This window comes from Ammospiza caudacuta, chromosome 18 (assembly GCF_027887145.1).
Source record: "Ammospiza caudacuta isolate bAmmCau1 chromosome 18, bAmmCau1.pri, whole genome shotgun sequence".
Taxonomy (NCBI): Eukaryota; Metazoa; Chordata; class Aves; order Passeriformes; family Passerellidae; genus Ammospiza; species Ammospiza caudacuta.
The window spans coordinates 4,413,125-4,438,697 of NC_080610.1; the positions used below are offsets into that span (position 1 = coordinate 4,413,125).

The following is a 25,573-nucleotide window of genomic DNA, read 5'->3' on the forward strand; positions in this document are numbered from 1 at the left end:
GTTTAAAGGCATTCCCTCTTGTCCTAGCCTGAAGATTTTCCCTGCATCCCATAAGCTGAGCAGCTTGGAGGTGCAGTTGGAGTTTTACAGCAGGAACCACTGCCTGACATCTGGCTGCTGATGCACAGGGTGAGTAGTGGGATGTGGTCTCCAAGCAGGTGGCAGAAGTGCCTGCTCTGTGTACAGATATGTCCAAATGAGATGCAGATAGCTACAGCTTGCACAAGTATCCACAGCTTTTTAAAAACATAGGGAGTGAGTGCAAGCTGTGGCTCAGTTTAACAAATCCTTCCTCTGCAGCTGTAGCCCAGTTTAATAATTCCTTCTTCTTCCTTCCTTTGCTTTTCCTACTGCTAAAAAACAACCAAACAAAGCAACTTCTGCAGAGTCAAGAATTCAAATGCATTTTGTAAGAACAGTTGTAACTAGGAGTGTTTTAAGCTTTCCACAGGGGAAGCTTTTAAACACAGGTTATGAATAATAGGGGAATTTTCTGACTAGCAAGAGGAAATTCAGGAACATAAGAACAAGTGCTGCACCACAAACTGTTAGATGCAGCCCAGCAGCAGCCACTCAGACCTGTACCAGAAATCAGGATTGTCATCAGGTACTTCCCAGAAATCAGTTCCCTTCCTATTTTAGACTAACTGTAGTGACTGTAAGATTCCAATAAGCTTATTTTGCTGTGTAGTGATTTTCTTTATTTCCCAGGTCACACCTAGCCAAGAAAGAATTCAGCTAGTCCCAATTCCAAAGGCAGCCTGACACTGGGGAGCACCAGAAGTGAAATTACAAGAAGTGGAAAAGTGAAAGTCCTAGTTTGGCAATAAGGGGACAGAGGCTTGGCCCCAGACTGGTCTCTTGAGGGAACAAAAGGGAACACAGTGAGTAGAGGTCATTTACAGTCACTGTCTTTGCTGCACCTAAAGCAGCACCACCAGTAAGAGCTCAGGAAAAGGAGCCAGAGCACACCCAGGACACGTTTGGTAAAAGCTTTGGGTCAAATGATATAAGCAAACCTGTATGTCAAAGTCATGACTCTGATTTATGCATCATCTGGCTCTCACTTTATTCTGGGAGACTGGGCTCTCCTCAGCTCCAGACACTTCTAGGAAAGAGGCTGCATGATGCCTAAAACTTCAGACTTTCATTTTCTTTTCTGTATTTTAAGGTTCTTACGAACTGACAGGAAGTTTCCACAAGCCAAATAGATGAGAGAACTTACAGCCACTTGTGTATCAAGGATTTCAAGAACACCACTAGAGCATGACAACCCCTGGATCATTTGGGTTTGGTCTTGGCTAAGTTGATGTGATGTGATGTATTGCTCCCACACCAAACCCCCTCATGGAGGTACAAACACTCTCAGCTGCTCCATAACAGACAAGGATTTCTGAGAGCTCCTTAAAAGTCTGGTTAACAGTAACTTACCTTTAAACAAGAGTAGCTGCATGGTGTCCTTTTTTAGAAATTTAATTTCCTCAAACTCTGATATTTCATGCCTGCAGTATGACATCATAAAATGCAAAGTGCAGAAAAACAAGCTTGTATTGGATGTTTAACTATTGTTGCTTACTCATGACTTGATCAAAGCAGTGAAGAAAAAACAAAAGTCTCAGAAGAGCTTCTTTCACACAGACTCTCACCATCCCTTTTTGCAGCAACTGTGCAGGCAAGGAAAATGTGTGACTCCGTATTTATTTATTTTAGTTGTGCTCAGAGTTTTACAGGTAGCATCTTCCCTTTAGACCTTCTCAACAGAAATATAAAAAAGTTTGAAGCCATTTTCCCATTTCCCCCCTCATCTCCAAAAATCAACTGGGTGAAATGCAGAAACATCTTTTGTTAACAGAGTGGTGAGTTTGGCTTGTCCCAGTCTAGAGCTGGGCTTCCTGCTATGGCACAGACCTATTAGTTTGTAACTTAGAAAACCCAGCCCCAGAGTCCTGTAACTCCCACCTACTCAACAGGAAACAAATATCTTCTCTAGCAGTGACAGGGACACCGTGCAGGGGAAACGCTTCCTGCAGCTTGAGTGAGCAACTGGGCACCCAATCTGTCTTCGTGGGATGGAGAGGAGGCAGGGAACAAACTCTTCGAGGCAGAACAGACTCTTCAAGTAAGCACTGCACGTCCTGGTGGACGCGCCTGTCCTAGCAGACGGCTGTGGCATGAGGCACTTCGGTCATGGCTGTAGAGAACTGTCCCAGTTCCACCAACAGAATCACAGGTAAATGCGTTCTCTTTCCTGTGAGAAGTCCCTGAGTTGCAGATCTAAAGGATCTTCCCCCCAAACACACCTTGGTGTCACTAGAGCAGGAGCAGAGCAGGTCAGTAGCCCGCAGGGAATCCGCCTTTGCGCGAGTCGGAGGCGGCGGCCCAGCCGCGCTCGGTGCGCAGGATGGCCTGGACCACCGCGCCGCTGCTGATCCGCGCCGTGTCGTGCCTCCTCTTCCTCAGCTGCTGCTCGATGCCCTGCAACGACAGCGGGGTCAGCGCACGGGGAAATGCACCTGCTGCACCCTAAAATGCACAGCACACGGGGAAATGCACCTGCTGCACCCTGAAATGCACAGCTGGGTGAGAAAACTGCACCTGCTGCAGCCTGCAATGCACAGCACACAGGGAAATGCACCTGCTGCACCCTGCAATGCACAGCGGGGTCAGCGCATGGGGAAATGCACCTGCTGCAGCCTGCAATGCACAGCACACAGGGAAATGCACCTGCTGCACCCTGAAATGCACAGCTGTGTGAGAAAACTGCACCGGCTGCAGCCTGCAATGCACAGCTGGGTGAGAAAACTGCACCTGCTCAATGCCCTGCAATGCACAGCTGTGTGAGAAAACTGCACCTGCTGCAGCCCTGCAATGCACAGCACACAGGGAAATGCACCTGCTGCACCCTGAAATGCGCAGCTGGGTGAGCACACAGGGAAACTGCACCTGCTCAATGCCCTGCAATGCACAGCTGGGTGAGCACACAGGGAAACTGCACCTGCTCAATGCCCTGCAATGACAGCTGGGTGAGCAAACTGCACCTGCTGCACCCTGCAATGCACAGCTCTGTGAGCACACGGGGAAAATGCACCTGCTGCACCCTGCAATGCACTGCTGGGTGAGCACTGTTCGATGCCCTGCAATGCACAGCTGGGTCAGCACACGGGGAAAATGCCTCTGCTGCACCCTGCAATGAATGCACCTGCTGCAGCCTGCAATGCACAGCTCTGTGAGCACAAAGGGAAACTGCACCTGCAGGAAACTGCACCTGCAATGCACAGCTGCATGAGCACAAAGGGACACCGCACCTGCTGCATCCTGCAATGCACAGCTGGGTGAACACACTGCGCCTGCTGCAGTCTGCAATGTGTGCTGTGTGAGCAAACAGCACCTGCTTAATGCCCTGCAATGCACAGCTGTGTGAGCAAAATGCACCTGCTGCAGCTCTGCACCCTGCATCCCCCACAACCAGCCAGGTGCTCAGGGCCTGTGTTGCACAGGGCTGTGTTGTTCCTCCTCTTCCCTTTGCCCTACTTTTGAAGGAGTGGAATTCAGAATTTGATATGTGTGGTGCTCAGTGTGGGTTACCAACACTATTCTTGGTCACAGATATTCACACACTAACAGCCAGGACTGATGGATCCTGTCTGGCAGTGGTGGAGAAGACAGGACTTGTAGAGAGCAGGGCATCCTCCTCAGTGCTGGCAGATTCCAGCTCTTACCTTCATAAGAAACTTATTAACAGAGGAACTTCTGCAGAGTTTGATAAGAAAACTGCATTATGTAGGACTGTTTTCCCAAATAGAGAGGCACAGAGATATGAGATTGGTACACAGAGGCAGATACAGAGGCATGAGAGATGTCCAAAGCCTGTGCCTGCCTCAGGCCTCTGGGGATGTGCAGGTGCTCAGGGTGAATGAAGCTGCCAGCTCAGGTGAGGGGTCTGGAGAGCAAGGTAGACCTTGCCATCAGCTCTCCAGCTGACAGTGCTGTGCTGACATCTCTACTGTGAATTATTTTCAAGCCTGTTCCCAGGTCCCTCTGGGCCTTCCAGATTCATCATGAGGTTACACAACAGGACAAGAGCTCCCTGAGACTGACTGGATTGAGACTGCTGGATGGCCTGGGCCCTGATGTGATTTGCTGCTTTGCAATTCCTTTGTGCCAAGCATCACTGCAAGCAGATGCTCAGTGTCAGACACAAGTCCCTCTTCAATGCACTGGCTTCACCCCTGTGTGACTGAGACTGAAGGTGCACTTTGCACAGCTCATTGTGACCCAGCACCAGACCTGTACCAGCTTTACTGCTGCTCACCTGGGAACATTTGGCCAAACCTGATGGTTTTCCACAGTGCCTGCCCTCCCAGCACCAGGGGCCCAGCTCATACAAGTTCATGTATGGCTCTGGTGAGACCAACCTCCTCTATTTGCTGCTCCAGCTCTGTGATGTTGGGAAACAGCTGATCGTGAATTCTGGGCTCCTCCACTGCATTCTTCACATCATAACCAAACCAGAGGGAATTCATGATTGTCTGTGAGAAGCAAAAAGCCTCAATGTTAATTACTGTGTTCAGAGAAGTCTGACAGGCAGAGGTGCCTCAAGGATGCTCACCAGAGCACACCAAAGGCACCATTTCTGGGTTATGTGGCTTTCAGAGGTTCTTCTCTTGGCCAAGCAAAACACAGGTACATTGCAGCTTGTATATATTCAGGGAGATTCCCACATGAAGAAGCCATGAGTGACTAAAATGAACACAGCAAAAGGATCAGATCCCTGAGCCATGGTGGCTGGGTTTATGCTGCTGGAGCCAAGCACACCTCAGCAAACACACCTACAGCTTCCTGCTATTGTACAAACAGTTCCCCTGGGCCTGGCTCCTCTCTACAGCACTGAACTGCAGGCTGGAGCTGCTGGGAGGTGAGAACACTCAGAGTCCAGGGCTTAGGAACTTGTTTGTAGTGGTTTTTACAGAATTCTCCTCTACCTCAGCCAAAAGGCCAGATCCAGCCTGGTGCTGCTGCCACAGCAGCTCACAGAGGCCCGGCCTGTCAGGCCTGACACCATGCCTGAACTGAGTTCTTACTTAGTTTCTCTGTAGGACTTTGATCCAAAGTTTGGGATGTTGGATGGGAACAACTCTAAACTAAGTAAATAGGGAGATGGAGATGCAGAGAACAGAACTCAAAGCAAATCCTGTGCAAGTGGTAAGAACAACTTGCCAGCGAAAACGTCACTAAAGGAGGCACTGGAGTCACTCAAGGGGGCAATTTAATGGCAGACCTTTGTAGCCCTGGCAGGAGTTGGTGTTGGAGGTCTGGCCCTCAGAATGCCAGGCAGGAATCTCCTTTGCAAGCCCCTGGCCCCAGCAGGGAGCCACAGCCATGATCCTGTCACAGGTGCAGACAGGTGTCCCCCCAAATGCCGCCTCTCCCATTTTGCCCCATTTGCCCACACCCTCACGTACCAGTGCTGTTGCTGTCGTTATTTTTGTTCCTCCAGAAGCACCGACCACCATCCTCACCTGTTTCATTTTATCCACCAAAATGGAGGGGCACATAGAGGACATGGGCTGTTTACCTGGTGGGGACACAGAGGCAGCACAGAGGCTCAGCTTTCTGCCTGCAGCTCACAATTTCCAGCTCTTGCTCCACATCTAAGACCAGAGGCTCAGTATTCACCTTCCTGACTCAGCTCATGTCCTGCTCAGCCCTTGGGGATCCCACCATCCCCTGCACTCATTTCCTTCTTGACTCTCTCCCATCCCTGTCCCCTGCAGGTCCCATGACACAGATGCTGCAGTGTGAGCATGCACAATGCAGCCAAAAGGTTGGGTCAGGAATGCAGTTTACAGCTACCTGGAGCTATGAAATTTGCTGGAGAAGGAGGGATCCCAAATCCATTGATGATGTAAGGTGAGCTGAAGTCATCCATTTCGTCATTAAATATGATTCCACTCACGTTGGATCGTACATCAGAGCCAAAGCTGGGGAAAACAAATTGTCAAAGTCAGGTCAAACCCACAGCAAATCCAGGCAGAGCTTCAGCTGAATTTACTGCAATGTGAAACCTGGGATTTGATTGGAGTAACGCTCCACTCCCTCCCATTGTAAAGGACATTCTGTCACCCCTAGGGGGAAGGAAGCAGTTAATACTGTGAGTACACAGCTTCACACAGAGGAAAGGCAGCCCAGAGCCATTCCTACACCTCCCCTGAGAGGATCCCGTGGGGAAAACCAGCACAGCACCTCAGGACAACTACTGCCCCTTCCAGGTGGGCAGCACTGCCCTCCATTCAGCGGCAGCACATTTGGGAATGACTGGGGCTTTGCTTAGATGTGTCAAGCTGGAGACATTTTCTATGGATAAAAATAAGCTTCACACCCTGGCTCCAGGCCATATGTGTGAACACAGCTCTTTCTGACAGCACTCACAGCCAAACACTGCGCTCCCAGGCCAGCTGCATTAGCTCAAATTCCCTCCAAAAGCCTGGGAAATCAGAACCAGCAGCAATAGCTGTGCTCATGAGAAGATCCAGATGCAGCCAGTGTTGTGGTGGGATTCAACAAGAGAGACGACACAAGCACTGAGAGAAGCCTCAGTGTTGAGCACTGACTGCAGGCTCAGCAGAAGCGCCCATCCCCAGCAGTGCTGACCCACAGCCCGCCCCAGAGGGGACACTCAGAGGTGTTTGACACCCAGAACCAGCGCTAGGAGGATGGCAAAGGCCTACAGGGAAGGAATGTCTGAGCTCCTACTATTGGTTGATGGTGCTGGTGGCGGACACAGCACTGCCATCGTCAGCCACAACGGAGACGTGGGATGTACCAGCATTGTCTCCAGTGTAGTACACGGGCTCGTAGTAGCCGACGGGGTGCGAGGTGCTGTCTGTGATCTTCCTCCGCAGACTGTCCGCAAACAGCTCGGATGTCATGTTCCTGATTGCCTGCCAGAGAAACCCAGGGCAGCCACTCAGCACGTTGAGGCACGTCCCCGTGTGAAAAATGCATGTATTTTATGGTTTGATTTTGGCAAATATTAAAATGAATATTATATGTGTTGTTTTAGAAAGTAATGCTGTATTAACTCTCTTAAGTACTGTGTTAAATATAGTTTCAGGTTATAAAAATTGTTAAAATAGAAATGATGCTATGTAGGATACTTTTTTTAAAGAAAGGACTTGCAGTGAGATAGCAGCCCCAGGACACCTGAATCGTTCAGGGAAAAAGAATTTATTGCTCTCTTATCAGAAGAAACGAACTTCTTCCCACCTCAAAGGTGCTGTTAGGATTAGAACGAAGACATTGATCATTGATGATGATCAGACAGAATCGTGTGTTTAAATGGAATTTATGCATCATGTATAAAGTTTATGAATATGCAACAGCCTGTTGCTTTTAAGGGTTAATCCTCTGTTAACAGGGGTCCTTTTTCATGCACATGCTGCCCAGAAAAAGGTACCTAGACATCTGTAACTCTTTGTCTCTATTGTCTCATATTGTCCTAATTCAAATTGTCCAAATTATTATTACTCTAATTATATTACTATTTTTATATAACCATTTTATTACTATGAAACTTTTAAAATTTTAAAAACAAGTGATTGGCGTTTTTCACACTCATGAGAAAAAATTATTCCATACTTTACACCACACAACAGTGGCAAATCCCAGCAGTGAGGCTACAGGTTCCCCCCAAGGGTCTTCCTGTGGTGGTGTTCACTGGGGTTCCAGCACAAGGGAAGAGATGAGAATCTTGACTCTGTGTTTCAGAAGGCTGATTTATTAATTTATGATATATATAATATTAAAAGAAAGTGATATATTAAAACAATACTAAAAGAATAGAAGAAAAGGATTTCATCAGAAGGCTAGCAAGGAAAATAAAGGAATGATAACAAAAGCTCGTGACTCTCAGAGAGTCTGAGCCAGCTGACTGTGATTGGCCATTAATTAGAAACAACCACATGAGACCAATCACAGATGCACCTGTTGCATTCTACAGCAGCAGATAACCATTGTTAACATTTCGTTTCTGAGCCCTCTCAGCTTCTTAGGAGAAAAAATCCTGGCAAAAGGATTTTTCATAAAATATCATGGTGACAGTCTTCCTTCTTGGAAGATGGACACTGTAGCAAAAGATCATTTTAAGCTGTCACAGGAGCAGCTGTTAAAGTCAACCCTTTGTGTAGAAGTTGATCAGCATCCATTATTGCAGTGCTATGGAAAGCTGCCCCCACACTGCTGTGAGGGAAGCAGGGCTACCCTTGCTGCAGGGACAAGAGGAATGGGATGGGGCAGAGGACAAGGACAAAGCAAGGTCTGACCTGAGTTTTGTAAGTTGAAAAATTGTGTTCATCAGACTGGGCTGCCTCAGAGTGTGCTGCTTGTTGCAGGCACAGCAGTAAAGCCCAAAGTGCAAAGATGGGACAAGCAGTCTTATCCCTTCCCACCTGCTGCAGCATTTTACTACAGGCAAGCCTCTGGTTAGAGAGCCACAAGGATGCTGGGAATATGGTGAATAAGGCTTCAAACACTATAAAAGCAGGCAGAGTTAGACCTAAATGTACTCCAGCTTTCCTGGTGAATTGAGGAGTTTGCTTTTCCTTCCAGCAGGAAGGTTGCCTCCATTTATAGCCCTGACAGCTCAGCCATGAGCCACAGAGGACATCACTTTCTGACTCAGAGCTGTTTCTGTGCCTGTCACAGCAAGGGGCACAGAGCATGCCTGACAAAGTGGAGTCACCAAAAAACTTTCAGCCATGTTCCAGTCACATTTGGTGTTGCAGAAAGAAAAGGTTTTTGCCAGGTACCTCTGTAATGTTGACAAATCTGGGGTCTCCCAGCAGAGTCCTCTTGGCGTAGGCGAAGCGAAACGCCTCCACGATGCGGTGGTAGGTCAGACCCTTCTCCTCCACGGTTCTGATGCTGGCAGCAGAGAAATTATATCCTGGAAACAGAGCACAAACAAGTGTGAACACAAAGCACAGGGTCCATGGATTGCTAATGCACCTGTGCCAAATGTAGAACCTCTAAGCCCAGATGCAGTCACTGGACTGTCCTCATCTCCACATGGAGAGCTCAGGAGCTCTGGTAGTTCTGAGCACTGTGGGAGTCACCAGCAGAATTTGTACTTGCAGAGGTGATTTCCAAAGAAGTCTCAAGTAAATGTTAGGTTCCACCCATACAAGTATCAGGGAAGCTCCCCCATCTGGAAAATATTTTTCCTCTTGCACCTGTATTTCAGGTAGGAAGGCAAGATCCCTGAGTTTACAGCAGAACAGGAATGTTTCTGCACCTCTGATCTCTCCTGGGCTCTCAGACCTCTCACCTGCTGGAGGCCTAGCCCCCAAAAAACCTTGCTCCCCCAAAAAAGGTGATGTCTTTGGAGCTCCCCCAGCTCCTGCTGCCTGTGGGGCACTGCTCTGTGGCACTGTCACCTTTCAATATGTTCAGAATGAGGGCCAGGACTGGGCCACTCAGGGGGGCACTGGGTGTGTAGAGGGTGAACTCCCCGAGCTGGATCTGTATGGGGTCCTCGATCACTGTGGCATTGTAGTCCCGCAGGTCTTCCAATGTGACAATTCCCCCTGGAAAGAGAAGGGAAATGGAGATGTGGGTTTGTGTCATCTCTGGTGGGAAGGGGAGGTCATGCTCCACCACCATGAATCACAGCGTGGACAAATCCAAAAGGCAACAAGGTGAGGAAAGCAAAGATGTGTGCCCAGGAGATTTACTCCTTGATAGATCCATCTCATGCTCAGATAGCCTAAGCACAAAGTTGGGCTGATTTACAGCAGCCACAACTCTGGTGATCCATCTTTTTTTTACAAAGGACACCAGGAGTGTCAGGCTACTACAAAATGTCCTTATGAATTCTGTTTACAGGAGGAAAATGCACTTTTGGGTGCAGATGCTTTGTGGCACCCCAGAGGTAGAATAATTTGAATATTCTTTCTTATCTGAAGGGGGAAGAGAGTGAGTAATTATCCACCACAAATGAAGCCAGTAATTACTCACAGGGAGCTCACCAAGCCCAGTGCTGGCTGGTGGGGATGGGATACTGCCACCATCTAGTGGCACCGAGGGATCAAACAGCTCAGAGCTCACAGGACCACCACGGATGGAACATTTAGGCACAAACTCGAGGCATTCAGGCTCTGTGAACAGCCTGAACTGCACAGACTTGGGAGGCTCTGTGGCCCAGCAATGCACAGCAAACACTCTCGATTTTTGAGTTTCAAACACATCTGTTAAAGTGCCTCTTTTGGGTGTCCTGCTGCCACAGATCTCAGAGGCAGCATTTCAGGGCTGGTCTCTCCCCAGGTTCTGCAATCACTGGCTGCTCCTGGGGCTCTGAGCAGTGTGCTGCTTGGGAAGGGTGTCCTGGCCCTCACCTGCATTGTGGATGTCAGCAATGATCTGCTTTGCCAGGCTTCCTGTGTAAAAGGCATCTGCTCCTTCATTGGCTATGGTGGCGTAGGTCTCGGCTAGTTTGGGCATCTTGATGGTTTCACCCTCCTGCAGGATTTTCCCTCCTTTGCAGAACACTTCACTAGCAGAGAAAGGAGATGGGGAAGATCAGATATGAGGGTTAAGCTCAGAACTATGTGTGTCAGTGGCAGCTGAAGCAGCATGAGTGTTCATGCTTGGTGCTTCTTGGAGAGAAGGAAACTGCCTGAGCCATGGGCTCCTCAGATCCTGGCACTGGGACACAGAATTGAACAGTGTTTTCTGACCTGCAATTCCACATGCTCAGTGTGCTCCATGGAGCCTGCAGCAGGGATTTTCATCATGGCACCACCCTCCCTGCCCACCCCAGGGGCCAACAAGTGCCTCAAGATGCCCAGGAGGGGCCACAGTCCTTGCACTCAGCAGTGCAGTTCAGAGCACAGCCTGTTAAGCTATGAGGTTCACAGATTCCAGTAAATGCAGAAGTGTTTCAGTCCCTGTCTGATAGATCACTTTAAGGTAGATTGTTTTCTCTCTAGCTTCCCATGAAGGATCATGATTGTGCTGCTGTGGACCTGCCTGATTGAAGGACAGGAGGCAGGCCAGGGTGTACATTATCAATTAGATAGGAAACAAACCTGCAGCTGGCAGAGGTTTTAGGAAAAGAGAGAATTAAGCATGTTTTCCATGAGGGCTGTGCATAAACAGTAAGGGTTTGACTGTAAGAAGTGAGGAGTGTTTAAAACCCTCCATGCTCAAAGTCTTTGCCAGAAGTGGATGGTCAGAGGCACTGCTTGAGGAAGGCTGATTGCAGAGTAAGAGATGATCCCAATTCCCACTGCCTGACAGCAGATGAGATGTTCAAGGAGACTGCAATTACTCCAAATGCAGGCAGGATCAGCTTGGCGCACTCACAGCATGAGGAAAAGCAGGGATTCAGAAAATCCATTGCCATTGGGCAGGCTGACCCCAGCACGTACTCCAATTCCACCTTGCTCAGACAAATGGGCTTCAGGAGCAGAATTTCTCCCCCTTTAAAGGTCAGGACTGAACATTCCCCATGATTTAGCACCTTTAGGTATCTGCAGTGACCCCAGCAGGCACAGTGAGTGTGGTTTACTGCAGGGTACACTCCTCATGGACACTGCACTGCACAAACACAGGGAATTTGCAGATTGGATGCAGCCACCCCAAATTTCTCTGCATAGAACAGCAACTGCTCTACCTACCACAGCAAGGGATTGCTTTCAATTGCCTCCTCTTTTGATTTGATGGCTGCAGCAAGGCCTTTCCCAACAGGGAATCCTTCTCTGGCCAGCTTGATGCTGGGCAGGAACAGATCTTTCCATGCCAGTTTGCCATGCCGTTTGTGAGCCAGCTCATAGCCACGGATTTCTCCTGGAACAGCAATTGACAGTCCCCCTGGAGCAGAAAAGGAATGGGGTAAGTCTCCCACAGCAAGACAAGAAAGTGTTTGATGGAGCAGGAGGTAGGGCAGGCATCTCTGCCAGCCCTGGTTTAGGCAGGGCTTGTGTGACCTGCTCAACTTGTGAGAATTAACAGAATTAACAGAATAATTTGATCTGACATTTGTGCCTACGTATTCTGAACCGCCGAAACCCCTCTGTGCTCTTGCTGGTAACTCCAGTTTTGGGGTCATTTCCCTCTGTAGGTTCTGTATCAGAGCAAAGCTGCTCAGAACACAGGAGCTGTCATGGGAGAGGACACAGACTGTCATGTACTGGAACCAAAACTTTGTTACAGCATTGTAGCTACAGCTGGAACAGGCTGATGCCACATCCCACAGTGATGTTGCAGTTTGCTTCAATCCCATTTTCTCTTGCATCTCCTGGAAGTTCAATACACTGCTCAAACCCCCTCCAAGATGCTTGCTTAGAAGACTGACCATGAAGAGGACTAGTTAGTATTTCTTTCTATTTCTTATTAGAAAATACTTTCCTGAAAGGAAACTTCTCTGGACATCCCAAGCCTGATGGGGCTTGTGGTTGAAGCCACCACAACAAGTAATTTAGGGAGAACACCTGAACTGACAAAACCCAAGGTGATCCACACAAAGATTAATTCAAAGAAGTGGAAAGCAAAGATGGCACATGTGGAACAGGTCACACTCAGTGCTTTGCATTCACCTGCTTTTTCAAGAAGTGAAAAGCAGAAAGTGATGCCTTCCCTGACTAGTTTAAAGGGCATTGGTTTTAGCTTCTTTGTCAGGACAGAGTTTGCAAATTGTGCAAGAGGATATTTCTAGGTGAGAAATCCTGTAGGTAGGCAAGAACCAACCATAAGGAATGTTCTCAATGCAGATGTGCTGGTAGCAGGGAATGCTGAAGCATGCCATACCTTTCAGAGAGAGCTGTGTGTTGTTCCCAAACATGTCCTCTGATGCTTTCTTTGGAGCCACTTCTCTTGCATTAATGATTTCCACTTTTCCTTTAATGACAGAGCAAGGAAGATGATGTTTAGCTCTGGACTCTGCACACAGCCATGGTCTCTGCTGGAGGACTCTGACCAACGTGAGCCAGGTCCTTGGCAATTATTTTTGCCATTCCCCCAGAGGCTGTGAGCATCATCCACCTTCTCCAGGTAGGGTAAATCACTTAGATAAAGCTGTCCAGCTGTTCCAGGTGTGTGAGGCCGTGTCCCTTACCTGTGCTGCTGTAGATGGTGAAGAAGAGGCCCCCTCCAATGCCCATGCTGTGAGCATTCATGAGCCCCACGCACAGCAGGGCTGCGATCGCGGCGTCCACCGCCGACCCTCCCTGCTTGAGGATGTCCCTGTGAGCAGGAGGGAAGGGGACATGAGACAGTGCCTCAGCTCCCTGTCAGCACTGCATGGCACACCCTCTGAGGCACATCTGTCCACTCCCAGCCCATGGGTTCCTCAGGAAGCTCTGAGCTTCTGTCACCAGGGAGAACAGACCCTCAGTGGTCAGTGTGGCCTCGTCAGAGACACATCCAAACCAGCCTGAGAACAGCGAGAGGTGACAGAGTACACCTGGGGACAGACATTCCACACACATTCATTACACTGTCATGAGAAATTACAGCTTGCTCAGGAGCCTTGAACCTGCAGCACTTGAGACTAGAACTGAAGGATACCTCAATAAATGTTTTTATTTAAAGGAGGTAGAAAGAAAACTCTTGATCTCACTGATTGTGGATCCAAGGAATCTTTGCCTGCTCTGTTGTCTGTGAGCAGCTGCAGTAAAGCTGGTCAAGCATGGTAAAAGCCTGGGGTTTATTAGGATCTCCTCTTTCTACAGGTAGATTAGGGATTGATTATCCATGCTTGATGGATGTTCATGGGCTGGGCAACTGCAGGGATTGCACCTGAACGTTGGGGCAGCAGCAGTTGTGTCTCATGGCAGAGCTGTCAGAGCCAATGAGAGGCAGGGCACAGTGAGTTGGTTGGCACAGATATATTATATGAAAAATCCTTTCATTAGGATTTTTTCTCCTGAGAAGCTGAGAAGCCTCAGAATAAAATAAAACCAATAATTATCTGCTGCTGTGAAATGAAACAGGTGCATCTTTGATTGGTCCATGTGAGTTGTTTCTACTTGTTGACCAAACACAGGTCCAGCTGTGTTGGGACTCTGCTCAGTCACGAGATTTTATTATCATCCCATTTTTCCTTGCCAGCCTTCCAATGAAATCCTATTCTTCTATTCTTTAGTATAGTTTCAATATATCATTTTCTTTTAATATAATAAATTTTCTTCTAAAATTTTAACACAATTTAATTTAATTATATATAAAAATATAATTATATAAAAATATAATTATATAAAAATATAATTATATATAAAATATAATTCTATATAAAAATATAATTATAATTATAATTATATAATTTAATATAATAAATTTTCTTTTAAAATAATAAATCAGCCTTCTGGGACATGGATTCTCAGAAGATTCTCATCTCTCCCCTCGTGCTGGGACCCCAGTGCACCCCCTCCCCCAGTGGGTACCTGCCAACGATGGAGCAGGGCCCCGCGTCGGTGGCCACGGCCGCCCTCCTGTAGGTGTGGGGGTCCCCTGAGCGCAGCCCAAAGAACAGCCCCAGGAACAGCACCAGCCCCAGCAGGGCCACAGCCACCACTGCCACCACCACACAGCGCATCTTCATCTTCCTGTGGGGAGAGACAGGATGGTCAGCCCTGCTGCCACCTCCTTTGGTACCCTCAAACCATCAGCTATCACCCCTACAGCAGGCAGGAAACAGCACAGAAACCTCCAGATGCACAGGGGAGAAGGGAAATCCAAGGAGCAGAACACAACTGCTGCCAGTCATGGCTGACACCATCTTCAGGACAAAAAAAATTTAAAAATTAAAAAATTTAACTTCACATAATCTGCTTTTAAATGCCAGGTCTGTGGAGGAGTCTCTGTCTGGAAGAGACTAAGAATACACTGCTTGTATTGTATTGCTAAGAACCAGTGCAAAACACATCTAGGTCATTAGGAATCAGCCTTGGCTGAAGCCACAGTGTGAGCACAGCGCCCATTCCTGCCTGGGCCCTTGGCCAGAGCACCTTCCCAGTGATCCCCAGAGGGCCATGGCCAGTGCTCAGGTCCCCACGTGCCCAGTCCTGCTCTCAGCTGCTCATCTGAGAGTGAGCACAGAGCCCAAGGAGCTCTCTGGGCACACACAGGGATGAGCAGAGAGCCACTGAGGGGATGGACACTCACTGCCACCCTGCTGGGACAGGCACTTCAGCAAATACAGCTGCTACAGCTACTCTTTGATCCATTTTCTTTTCCATTACAAGATCACTCCAGCAAAACAGACCCAAATTAATCATACCGCCCTCAGAGACCACCTCCCCCCTTTGTACTGCAGCTCTGGGTTTTTACCACAGCTCCAGCACAACAGCCAGGATGTCCTTTACCTTACCAGAGCCTCTGCCATGCTCAGGGCAAAGCCAGTCCATGGAACTGTGGTGGAGAGCAGATGCACCAGCCCCAGTGTGGGTGCCCAGCAGCCCAAGGCAGAGTGAGCTCAGCAGACAGAGCAGCCCTGAGTGCCCTGCAGCAGGCACACACTCAGCATCAGGCAGCAGGGAGTGTGCCAGCACTGAGCTAAATAAAGGAAACAGGCCAGGCCAGCCAAACCAAAACTTTTCTTAGAGGGGGTGATTAGCAAGCAGCCCCCCCAGCCTCACCCCCTGCCCTAAACCAGGGGATTTGGGCACATTTGCTGTGCAAGCCCTGTGTCTGTGAGTCTCAGCCTGAGCACTACAGATGCCCATCTCCATCCAGGTAAAGCAGCTGTAAATCTTCTGTATGTGCTGCTCTGTAAATAAGTGTCAGCTGAGGGTAGTAAAAGGAAATGGATGAAACCTCTTTCCAGGTTCTAGAACTCAATTTACACTCAAGCACTTTTAAAAGAGACCAGTGGTGTGTTTGCAGAGCAATGACTGTGCAGGGAAACAGAGGAGCCATTATGTCCCCAACAATAGCTCACACACAGCCTCAGAGTTTAAAGACAGTTTTGTTTGTTGGCAGAGGTATTTCAGCTTCAGCACTGGCAGTCTCCTCCAGGCTACACAAGAAATGCCATGGGATCTTTTATCTGTGTCCCAGCTCAGCAGAAGGTACTTTGTTTGGTCTGAAGGCTGCTCTGTGCTGGGCTGTCCTTCAAGCCCTGTAGTGCTGATTTAACCCCTGGGCTCCTGGCTGGGGCTCTCCAGAGCTTCACTGCCTCCTCAGGGAAGTTGTTCTGACAGCAGGAGAGAAGGGAAATTCCAGGTGCTGCCTCTGCTCTCAACTCCTCCCTGGAATGGGATCACACCTGTGAGCATCCCACAGACCCAGGAGAGCTCCATGCTGTGTCCTGCTGCCTGCTGAGTGCACACACCTTGGAAAGGGCCCTCCAACCAACTTCATGTGAGCCAGGCACAGCTCCTGACCTGCCAGGCATGAGGATAATGCACCTCTGGGCAGCAGCACACAGACACAGGCTGCCCTGCAGACTCTGACCCTGAGCTGCACCGCCCCGTGCCTCTGTAACTCCAGGGAATGCTCTTGAGGAAGGTCCATCTGTACAATCTGTCACACTGATCCTGCCCAGGAAGCAGCACATGGATGGGCTCCACACCTGCAGGTTTCTCCTCTCCAGCAATGAGCAGAGAGCAAGCCCGGCTGGGGATAATCCTCTCCACCTCTGCAGCCAGCTCAGCTCCCATGAGCTGCTCAGCCCATCCCAGCCTGACCCCAGAGGGGAGCACACCCCAACCATGGCCCAGCAGAGCCCAGTGTGTGCTTGGTTTGATGTACAGAAATCAGGAGAGGGATCAGGAGCCTGCAGACACCCTCTGCTAACACAGCTCTCTGTGCTCCTTGTGCCCTGGGCAGGCACACTGCAGGAATTTGGAGCAATGGTCTGTCTGAACCTTGCCTCTGAGCTGAGTCCCCATTATGGTTTATTAATGGCAGTGGAGCAGCAGCTGCAGGGCTCCACCTGAGCAGGCTCCCCAGTCTGCTGAGGCTGCCTTTAACCTCCCATCCCTGCCAAATCCAGCTGCTTGGAAGCCTGGCTCCAGTCACAGAGTGCTTTGGCAGCAGCAGCAGAAGGTCTCCAGGAGCCAGGGGCTATAAAGCAATTAAAAGCAATACAATTATTTCTCACTGTTATAAAGGTCCACCAGCAAGTGCTAGCCATGGAATTTACAGAGCAGCCTGCTTGCTTTACCTGCACTGGGAGAGGGAGAGGACCAGGCAGCAGCAGGGCTGTGCTTGTACCAGCAGCACCACTGATGTGCCCCAACATGCACAGCCTTATTTAAACACGACACTGGGCTTGAATTGAAGTACCCCAGTGCAACAGGGGGTGGCTAGCTAGTGACAGGCAGGAGAGGCAGGCCCTGACATCCCTGCCAGGAGGGCTGGGGTGTTCTGTAGGGATGAGGAACCTGCCATGGTCAGGGAACGCGCCAGGGGAATTGGAAGAGGAGAAGGAGAGCAGTGGGGCGAGAGCAGTGGGGATGGAACTGTGGGATACCAGGGCATGGCAAAGGACCCCAGGCACGATCAGGCACTGCTTTGTTCCCAAATGAAGCAGTAAATGAAGCATCCACTGACAACACTGAAAACTTTAACCACAAACTCAATCCCAACAGGTTTCTGCTTTAAACCATCTTGCAAGAGCTCCACACCCCTGCACCATCCTGAGAGCTCCCTGTGCTCCCCTCACAGCCCAGCAGCCACAATTGGCCATTTGAGATATCCTCCCCTGCTTTCCCCAAGAAATGCAAGGGGAGTTTGGACATCTGGACTGGACTCTTGTCACAGGACACAGGCCATGCTCTGGTGACACATCACAAATTGTGACATTCCATCAGGAGATGTTTGAATTGAGCTCTTACACAGTCTGCAGCTCCACCAGTGAGAAGGGAACTCAAACAGAGGTTCAGCCAAGCCATGAAGGAGCCCAAAGAGGCTCCTAAATTCAGACCCAGGCACTGCTCCCACCTGAAGCAGGAGGGCAAAGCAGTCCCTGGACAAAAAGAGCAACTCCATTTAACTCAGTTAAAGCCTTCCTCACTGACGGTGCCTCCGTGCTGGCTCCTGCCCGGGGGCCAGCAGCCCCTCTTGGTTAATGCCAGCATTGCAGAATCTGTGGGACACAGCTTGCAGGAGAGAGGCCTCAGTGGGGATCAGTGCTCCCTGCTCATTGCTGAGATAACCAGCATTGAAAAGAACTGAGCACTGAGTCTGTGAGAGGGGGGGATGCTCAGCTGGGCCCAGGTGCTGCTCAGGAGAGCTCCTGTGGCTCAAAGAGAGCTCTTGTGATCTCAGTTTGTGACTCCTCCACAGGCACAGGCTTTGCTGAAGCCCCATGGCATGTATTGTTCTGCCCAATGCAGATCAAACTCTGAGTTCACTGAGAAAGAGGCAATAATTTCCTCTTGAGGCAACTTTTTCCTCAAAAATCCCTCATGTCTCCCTGCAGAAATTTTAGTATCAAATCCAACATTTTTTAAGACACTTCAGCATAAGCTATGAAGTGAAAAAAAAAGAAAGGTGGAATAAACACAGAATTCCCCATTTCCCATGGTTTTCACAGTGTTTCCTAGTTGAGGACCTCCCAGAAATCCACAACTGGTGAACTCAATCTCAAAAGTACAAGTTATTAAAGTAGTACAGAATGAGTTTTTATAAACCCCATTAAAAACATTATTGTTATGGTCACTCCCAATTTAAAGTCAAAATGCTTCATCAAAATAGCTCGGTTCTCCCAGCTGTTGCAAAAGATGTTTTCAGGTGCTCTTTTGCCATTAAACTGGAAGTTGTTTACTAGACCTGGACTCATTCAGACTGGTTAGTCTGGTCCCATCATTCTCTTTTGGCAAGCTTTCATCTGCTTCCTAAAAAAATTCCCATTTTCACACATTCTGTTGAATAAGAAACCCCACACAGCAATTTCAGGCTGAGGGGAATGGCTCAATGAAGGTAATTCTTGTTTCCCCCTTACCTCTCAAGAGTATTTGCAAGTTGATCCTGTCCTTTTGCACAGACCTGTGTGCACTGACCTCCTCTGAATGTCCTTTTAAAGGAAGTGAACCCTTTTCCAGGGGCAAAACATCCTTGTAGGAGAAGCAGTAACCACTTCTCTTCCTCAAAAGCTCTCCAAAACTTGTATTTGGTATTTGTACTGCCCTGCTCACAGAGATGAACCCATTGGAACTCATTACGTGTGAATTCACAGTTCCAGAGGAATGCAGAAGTAATCATTGACTAGGTGAAGAGTCAAGAGCCCACACCTCTCAAAATGCATATTTTAGGATCCACGAAGATTGTTTATCAACAGCAGAATCATTCTGTGCTCCTGGATTTGGTGACTGTGTGGTACAAATATTTTTCCTCACCTCACTCCTAGCTCTGAAGTTCTGATTAAGCAAGTGAGGAAATACAATGGACTCAAGCTGCACCAGGGAAGGTTTAGATTGGATTAGGAAAAAATTTAGGAATTTGGATTAGGAAAAACCTAAAAAGTTTTAGATTGGTTAGGAAAAAATTCTTCACTGAAATGGTGGTCTGGCTGCCCCAGAAAGTTGTAGAGCAACCACCTCTGGAGGGCTTTAAAAACTTGTGCATATGGCACTTGGGGACATGGATTGGTGGTGATTTGGCAGTGCTGGGTTAATGGTTGGACTCAATGATCTTAAAGGCCTTTTCCAGCCTAAATGGCTCTGTGATTCTAAACACATGGTTGTCTCCCCATGGCCAGGCACCCTCACACCACGACAGACTGGATTTGGCGTCTGTCTGTCCCTTCAGCTCAAACCCAGCACTGCCAGACTGAGCTGTGACTACCCCTGGCGGCAATAACCTGTCTGCAGGGGTGCCAGGGCACCTGCTCAGCTCCACAGCTGCCTCTCAGCCAGCACAGCCACCCCACCTTCAGCTGGCACCACACCAGTGCTCCAGCTGCAAGGAGAAATGCAATGCCTGTTCTGCCCGGCCTGCTGCCACTGCAGCACCCGCTGGCAGGCAGCACGGCAGGGCAGGAGAAACCTGCCCTCCACCACTAAATCTCACTGAGGGTTTAAGCAGCAATCCTCCATGTCTGTTTGTGGCGAGTCTGGAGGCACAGCTGCAGCTCCAAGGCTGCAGCTCCAAGGCTGCAGCTCCAAGGCTGCAGTGCAGCACAAAACCCAGGCTGAAGAAAGGAGCTGTACAAACTCTCCTTGGATTTATGGACTCATCTACTAAAACTTAGGCCACTGAGTCTGTCCAGAAACCCCAGAACCTCCCCTGAGCACAAACTCAGTGCCCATGCAGAAATGCTGAATGCCTAACCAGAATTAACACAAATCACAACTTGGGCACACTGAGGATGCAAGCCCACACGTCTTCCAGCCAGAAGGCTCTCTGCAAAGCCAGCATGAGGCAAAGTCTGCCTGGATGGCATTCAGCACAGAGATGCTGTCTCTGGACCCACAGGGGTCAGGAAAGGTGTGAATGCCCCAATTCCAGACCAGCCCAGTCCCCCTGCCCCACTCCAGCCTTTGACACCCCACATCTCCCCTTGCTGCACAGCTCTGCTACACTGACTCATTAACAAAGTCTGGCCAAGCTCCAAGATTAAAAGCTTTAGGGTGATATTTTCCCTGCCTAAAAATACATCATCTTTTCTATAATAGCCGCAAAATGAAGTTCTGTTTAACATTTACATGTGGAAAAATCAGTACTAAAAACCATGAGCATTTCAGCCCCGAGATATTTGGAAGGAATATAGTCTGTGCCCATTTTTCAAAGGTGACCTTCAAATACTCCTTTCAAGACATTGTATGAAGAGAACAGGCCCCTTCAGTTATATTGCTATTATCCAAGAGGTCTTGAGCAAAAAATGGAAAATTTCTGGAAAGTAGATCCTGGCACAGAAAGTACTCTGCAGGCTCAGAAGGATTTGATGTATCTGCTGTTCCTACCAGCCAGTCTGAGCTACACATCAGAGTCCAGGCCACATTCAGCTGTTCACACACACCCCTCTCACTGTGTCTGATTTATTGATCTGAGACTCATGGTGCTCCACAGAAAAGATTGTGACAGGAGCACCCAAATATCCTCTGCTAAAGCAGACAGTGTGGAAAGGTGTCTGGTCTCTGCCCCAAACAAATCAACCTGCACTTTTAGCCTGTCACACCTTTAATATTAACAGGGGAATTTAAGACGCAGTCCACTGAGCAGAACCCTTTTCTTAATTTACTGACCCTGCAGGTGTGATGGTACCAGGTTTTATTCTTAATATTTTCATAGCTCTAAAGTTGCTACATCCCTAAAGTTGCTATATCCCTAGGTCAGACAAGAATCTCCCTGTCACATTTGTCTCAGAGGGTGCAAGGTGACAAGGAAAGGCTGTAAGAAAGCCAGCTCTAAATCATATTTATCCCACTGTAATATTTCACCCTCACAGCTGAAAGGCAGGGCTTATGTCAGTGACCCAACAAAATGAGGCAAATTCTGCCCTTCTCCAAGGACAATGCAGTGCCATGTTCTCACCAGCACAGAGCTGAACGAGTTGGATGCTCCTCAGCAGGTTACTCTTTCACTTTTATGCACAAGTGGAGTTGAAGATGGGGTCAGAGAAAGTTGTGAAACCTGAAGTCAGTGCCTGCAGTTCCAAAGGGTGAACTCTGCTATGTAAGGCTGTGCTATGCTCATTATTTCAGCAACCTTATTTCAGCTGTACACAATATTTGGCAGCTATCAAGCATCTCTGTCTAGGCACTAATTTAATAGAGAGCCCTGTTATAATTCAGCCTTACAAGTTTCAAGCTGCAAAGCCACACCTTGAGCAGTAATGCCATGTTTAATGCAGGTGCATTGCTGACTTGCTTTTCTCAACCCATTACAAATAAAGAAAAAAAAAAATCTCCTGAAGGACTTTCCACCTCCTTCCAAGTGGTCACCTTCATGGCATGGTCACCTTTAATTTCCCAAAGATTAGCAAGTGCTGTTACATTGAAACTTGAGCAACAAATTCATCTTTCAGAACAGGAAGCAATGCCTTCACACCTCTTGTTACAGAACTTGCAGACACTGAAAAGCATCAGGCAACCCGAGACACTTCTGGGGAATTTTTCTTTTTGTTTCTTTCCCCCCACCCTTGTTGATTTTTTCTGTAGGAATTACATGAAGCAACCCCAGCAATGACTCAGAAAGCACAGACCAGGTCAACAGTTTAGACTCCTACTTTTTATGGCAGAACAAGCAACCCAAAGCCTGCATTTCCCAATGTTTTTACATCCTAATGCATTATTGGGATAGATGCTGTTACAAGATTTTGCACCTCTTGTTGCAGGTTAGCTATTTTTCCCATGAGGAAATCTGGAGCAGTGTTGCAATCCAATACTACCTGAACATGAGCATCAAAAATAGCACCTTGAGTGCCCACTAACACTGAGCTTTTCATAAGCACACGAGGCTTCTTCCTACTAAATAACACATCCCTTTTTGACCTCTTACTCTACTCTACCATGTGGAAGCTAACTGCCAGCTGTATGGGTAGCAGACAATTCCAATTTAGGCTAAATATGACCCAAGAAACACTGATTCAAAAAAGAGATCACAGCTGAAAATGCCTTGGAAAAGTCACCAAGGGAGACTTAGAGAAAAGGTACTTTAAGAATGGAAAACATGCCCAGTGTGCAAAAGGTTGAATTGACCAAGAGCAGGGACACAAAAGTTGCCTTACAGAGCTGAAAATAAACGAGCAGATATTTGTCTACAGCCCAAGCACCTCCTTCCCCTCCAGTGAGAGCTGCTTTCACTGGAACTCACCTGCTGAAATGGAGCCACCCACTAAACCCCACATGCTTTCATTTCAGTGACTTTTTTCCCATTATCACCCACAGGTGCACACTTTTCCCCGGGACAAAGGTAAGCAAGGGGAAGATAACCGGTACACAGGGAGGTTTATTAACCTGTTCTTGGCAGCCACACTGGTTAACCAGTTCTGGTTACATCCTTCTGAGCCAGGGGCAGCTGCAGCAGCACTGCTGGGACAGAGTGAACCACTGGGGCTGTGAACCACTGGGGCTCCTCAGTGCTTGGAGGTCTCTGTTGCAGAAGAAGCCCTTCTGCTTCTTTCTCCCTTCCACAAAAGGATGGCTGTCCTCTGTCCAAAGTTCTGCCTTCTTTTCTCATTTTTCCTCAATCTTCTCTCTCTGCTGTCTCAACTCAATCTTATTCATTAATTTTACGTCAAGATCTGCAGTTTCCAAAACCTACATCAATCTGTGCCATTTATCCAACAGCTCTATAAAGCCCTTTAATCTTTGCAAAGCCCTTCTGCCAGGCCACCAAAGGGGCTGCAGAAATGTGTTCTTGCAGCTGGCAGAGCTGCCTTTCCCCCAGCAGCCAGTACTGAGCTCAGCTGCACAATCCCACGCAGCTTCCCCTCAACCAAATAAAAAGGGACAGGGCTGATGGAGGCAGGAGAAAGAAAAGGTAATGACACAGGGAAAGAAGAAAACCTAAACCAGTGAAGGGAAAAGCAGAGAAAGCAGGAACAAAGGGGGACAAAATAAATGAAGATAAGAGGACAGAAAAGGTGAAAGAACGGAAAAAGGGGGAGCTGAAGGGCAAAAAATGAACTATGCCCTCTCTCTCTAGGCTTGTGGTTTTCCCCAGTCTTGCCTGACTGCAGCACTTGGACCTGTCCTGCACATGCACATTGAAACTCTCAGATCACAGATGAAGTTTAGACTTTCTTGGTGCTCTGCAGAAGGGTTTGTGTAATTTTTATGTAAGGTTTATGTAATGTTATACCTGCCATGGCAGATAACTGTGTATTTTATAGAATGTAGAGCATCTGGATGGGTGGGTGAGGCCACCAAAACCCCTGGATTCCAGTTATAATAAATGAACTCAAGGCTGAATTCACTGAAGAGGTTTCAGAGACTTCAGCTGAAGCTGGAAAAGAGCTGCTTTCAACTGAAAAAACCCCTGTAGCTACCTGCTTAAATTCACCTGTTTTTGCTAAACCAATACTCTACAGGCAGGTGAATACCTTAATGAGCACAGAGCTGGTTTGAATGGCTTTGCCTCTCCTGACCTCCCTCCTGTTTGCTGTGGACACCTGGATCAGGAAATGCAGCCCAGCACTGGGACCTGGAGAGAAAAACCCTCTGGTCCTGGGGAGCCCACCCTGACATGTGAGAGGGGATCCAGCCCAGAGCAGGAGCAGGTCTTTGTTTCCTGAACACACATAGGAGAGGGCCATTCTTTTCATCTGGTAATGAGCAGAGAGTGTCCCAGGTCTTCATGTGTCTAAATATTCATTTGCCTGGGCAGAATCTGCTCATTTTCATACAAATACAGTTACCCTTGATAGTTCTTTGCAACAGATATTTTTTTTTTTCTTACAAAGAATTTAATGTGAACTGCTTGATTTATTTCAGAGTATTCCTTCCTCCTTCACGGGCCAGTTTCCACACACAGAAATGATGCCCTGACTGTGCTCTGCCTGCTCTGCACCAGGAGCTATGCTCTCCCCCACAGCATTGCCCTTCCACCCTCAGCATCATCCCACTGTCCCTGCAGCTTTTCTGGTTCTGCACCTGCCTCCTGGCCTTTCCCCAGGTACCAGGTAAGAAACCTGCCAGTGCTGGACCTCCCACACCAACAGGGCTTACACTTGTCAGGAAGCACAGAATGATAGGGAAAGAAGAGGAATCCAAGATCTGTGGATTTCAGCCACTTCTTAGACCTTGACTCCTCTGATGAGCACCACCTGCCAGAGGGACATGGACTGAAGTAAGAATTTCTCATCTTTAGGGACCCCATGAAATCTGCCTTCCCATGTTTGTGTAGCTCTGACCTCTCTGGTTGTTTTGGGAGCCTTTCCTGCGTCAGCTTGCCAAAACAGCATTTCTCTTATCAGCAATCCTTGTCATTTATGCCACCTGCAAAACTAGGGTCAAATTGACACTCAGGCCAATGACCCTGCACCAACCTTTCTACAGACCTTTATAACCCAAAAAGGAGCATCAGCTTGGGTGGAAGATAGTACCTTCAAAGGTACTATCAGCTTGGGTGATGGATAGTACCTTCAAAGGGTTGGATGGGCCATGCAGAGGTGAAATGTCTTCCCCAGTGATGGGACTGAGATCCCAGCTCACCAGACTTCCAGGTCCTTGCTCTCATCTCAGCCTGTCAGAAGGCCCAATCCTTGAAGCCACCAGTCCATCAGACCCTGCCAAGCCACAGCAGCTCCTCACAGGGTGGCCCAGCAGCTGCTCAGGGAGCTTGGACAGAGACCCTGCTGCCTTTGCTGCCTTTGCTAACTGAGCCAAGCCAAAAGCAACACAGCAGATCAGGTCCTGTCCATCCTTGCAAGGGACAAACACTTGCTCTCCAAACCTGAGCCTGCAGGCTTGTGAAATAAAGGCAGCCTTTAATGAAATAGGATTAATGAGCTGGAGAGGTATGCAATAAAGGGGAAGAAACAACTCCTCTATTTCACGCCCCAGTCCAACCAATATGCAGATGCCAAGATAAAACCAGCTGTTTACTCACTACTTTAAAAGCTCTGCAGCTCACCTTCAGCCAGTGACATCAAAGGAAGGCTCTTCTGCCTGGTTCTTCTGCCCCTTAT

The 25,573-nt window shown here is 48.4% G+C and overlaps 1 protein-coding gene across 2 annotated transcripts; it reads right to left on the reverse strand.

Annotated features, from left to right (window-relative positions):
- Positions 1-1,699: 1,699 nt before the first annotated feature.
- Positions 1,700-19,063, reverse strand: GGT1 (gamma-glutamyltransferase 1). Of its 2 annotated transcripts, none has more exons than XM_058816711.1 (13): positions 18,944-19,063; positions 14,439-14,600; positions 13,112-13,239; positions 12,805-12,894; positions 11,676-11,844; positions 10,392-10,549; positions 9,435-9,584; positions 8,808-8,944; positions 6,754-6,941; positions 5,854-5,981; positions 5,463-5,575; positions 4,416-4,529; positions 1,700-2,475 (listed from the first exon to the last, which is right to left on the reverse strand). In XM_058816711.1, exons 2-13 carry the CDS (start codon positions 14,594-14,596, stop codon positions 2,332-2,334), a joined length of 1,677 nt encoding a protein of 558 aa, XP_058672694.1. In that variant the 5' UTR covers positions 14,597-14,600; positions 18,944-19,063; the 3' UTR covers positions 1,700-2,331. The 2 variants fall into 2 exon arrangements, with proteins under 2 accessions (XP_058672694.1, XP_058672693.1); XM_058816710.1 differs by having other exon boundaries at positions 11,676-11,868.
- Positions 19,064-25,573: the final 6,510 nt, after the last annotated feature.

What these genes read in the sequence shown, in the direction of transcription:
- GGT1 (XM_058816710.1), bottom strand. Translation starts at nt 14,596, where the DNA reads ATGAAGATGCGCTGTGTGGTGGTGGCAGTGGTGGCTGTGGCCCTGCTG. An exon ending in TGCTGACATCCACAATGCAG is followed by an intron (nt 9,585 to 10,391) that starts GTGAGGGCCAGG and finishes TTCTCTTTCCAG; the next exon opens with GGGGAATTGTCACATTGGAA. An exon ending in CATTCTGAACATATTGAAAG is followed by an intron (nt 8,945 to 9,434) that starts GTGACAGTGCCA and finishes CTCTGTTTCCAG; the next exon opens with GATATAATTTCTCTGCTGCC.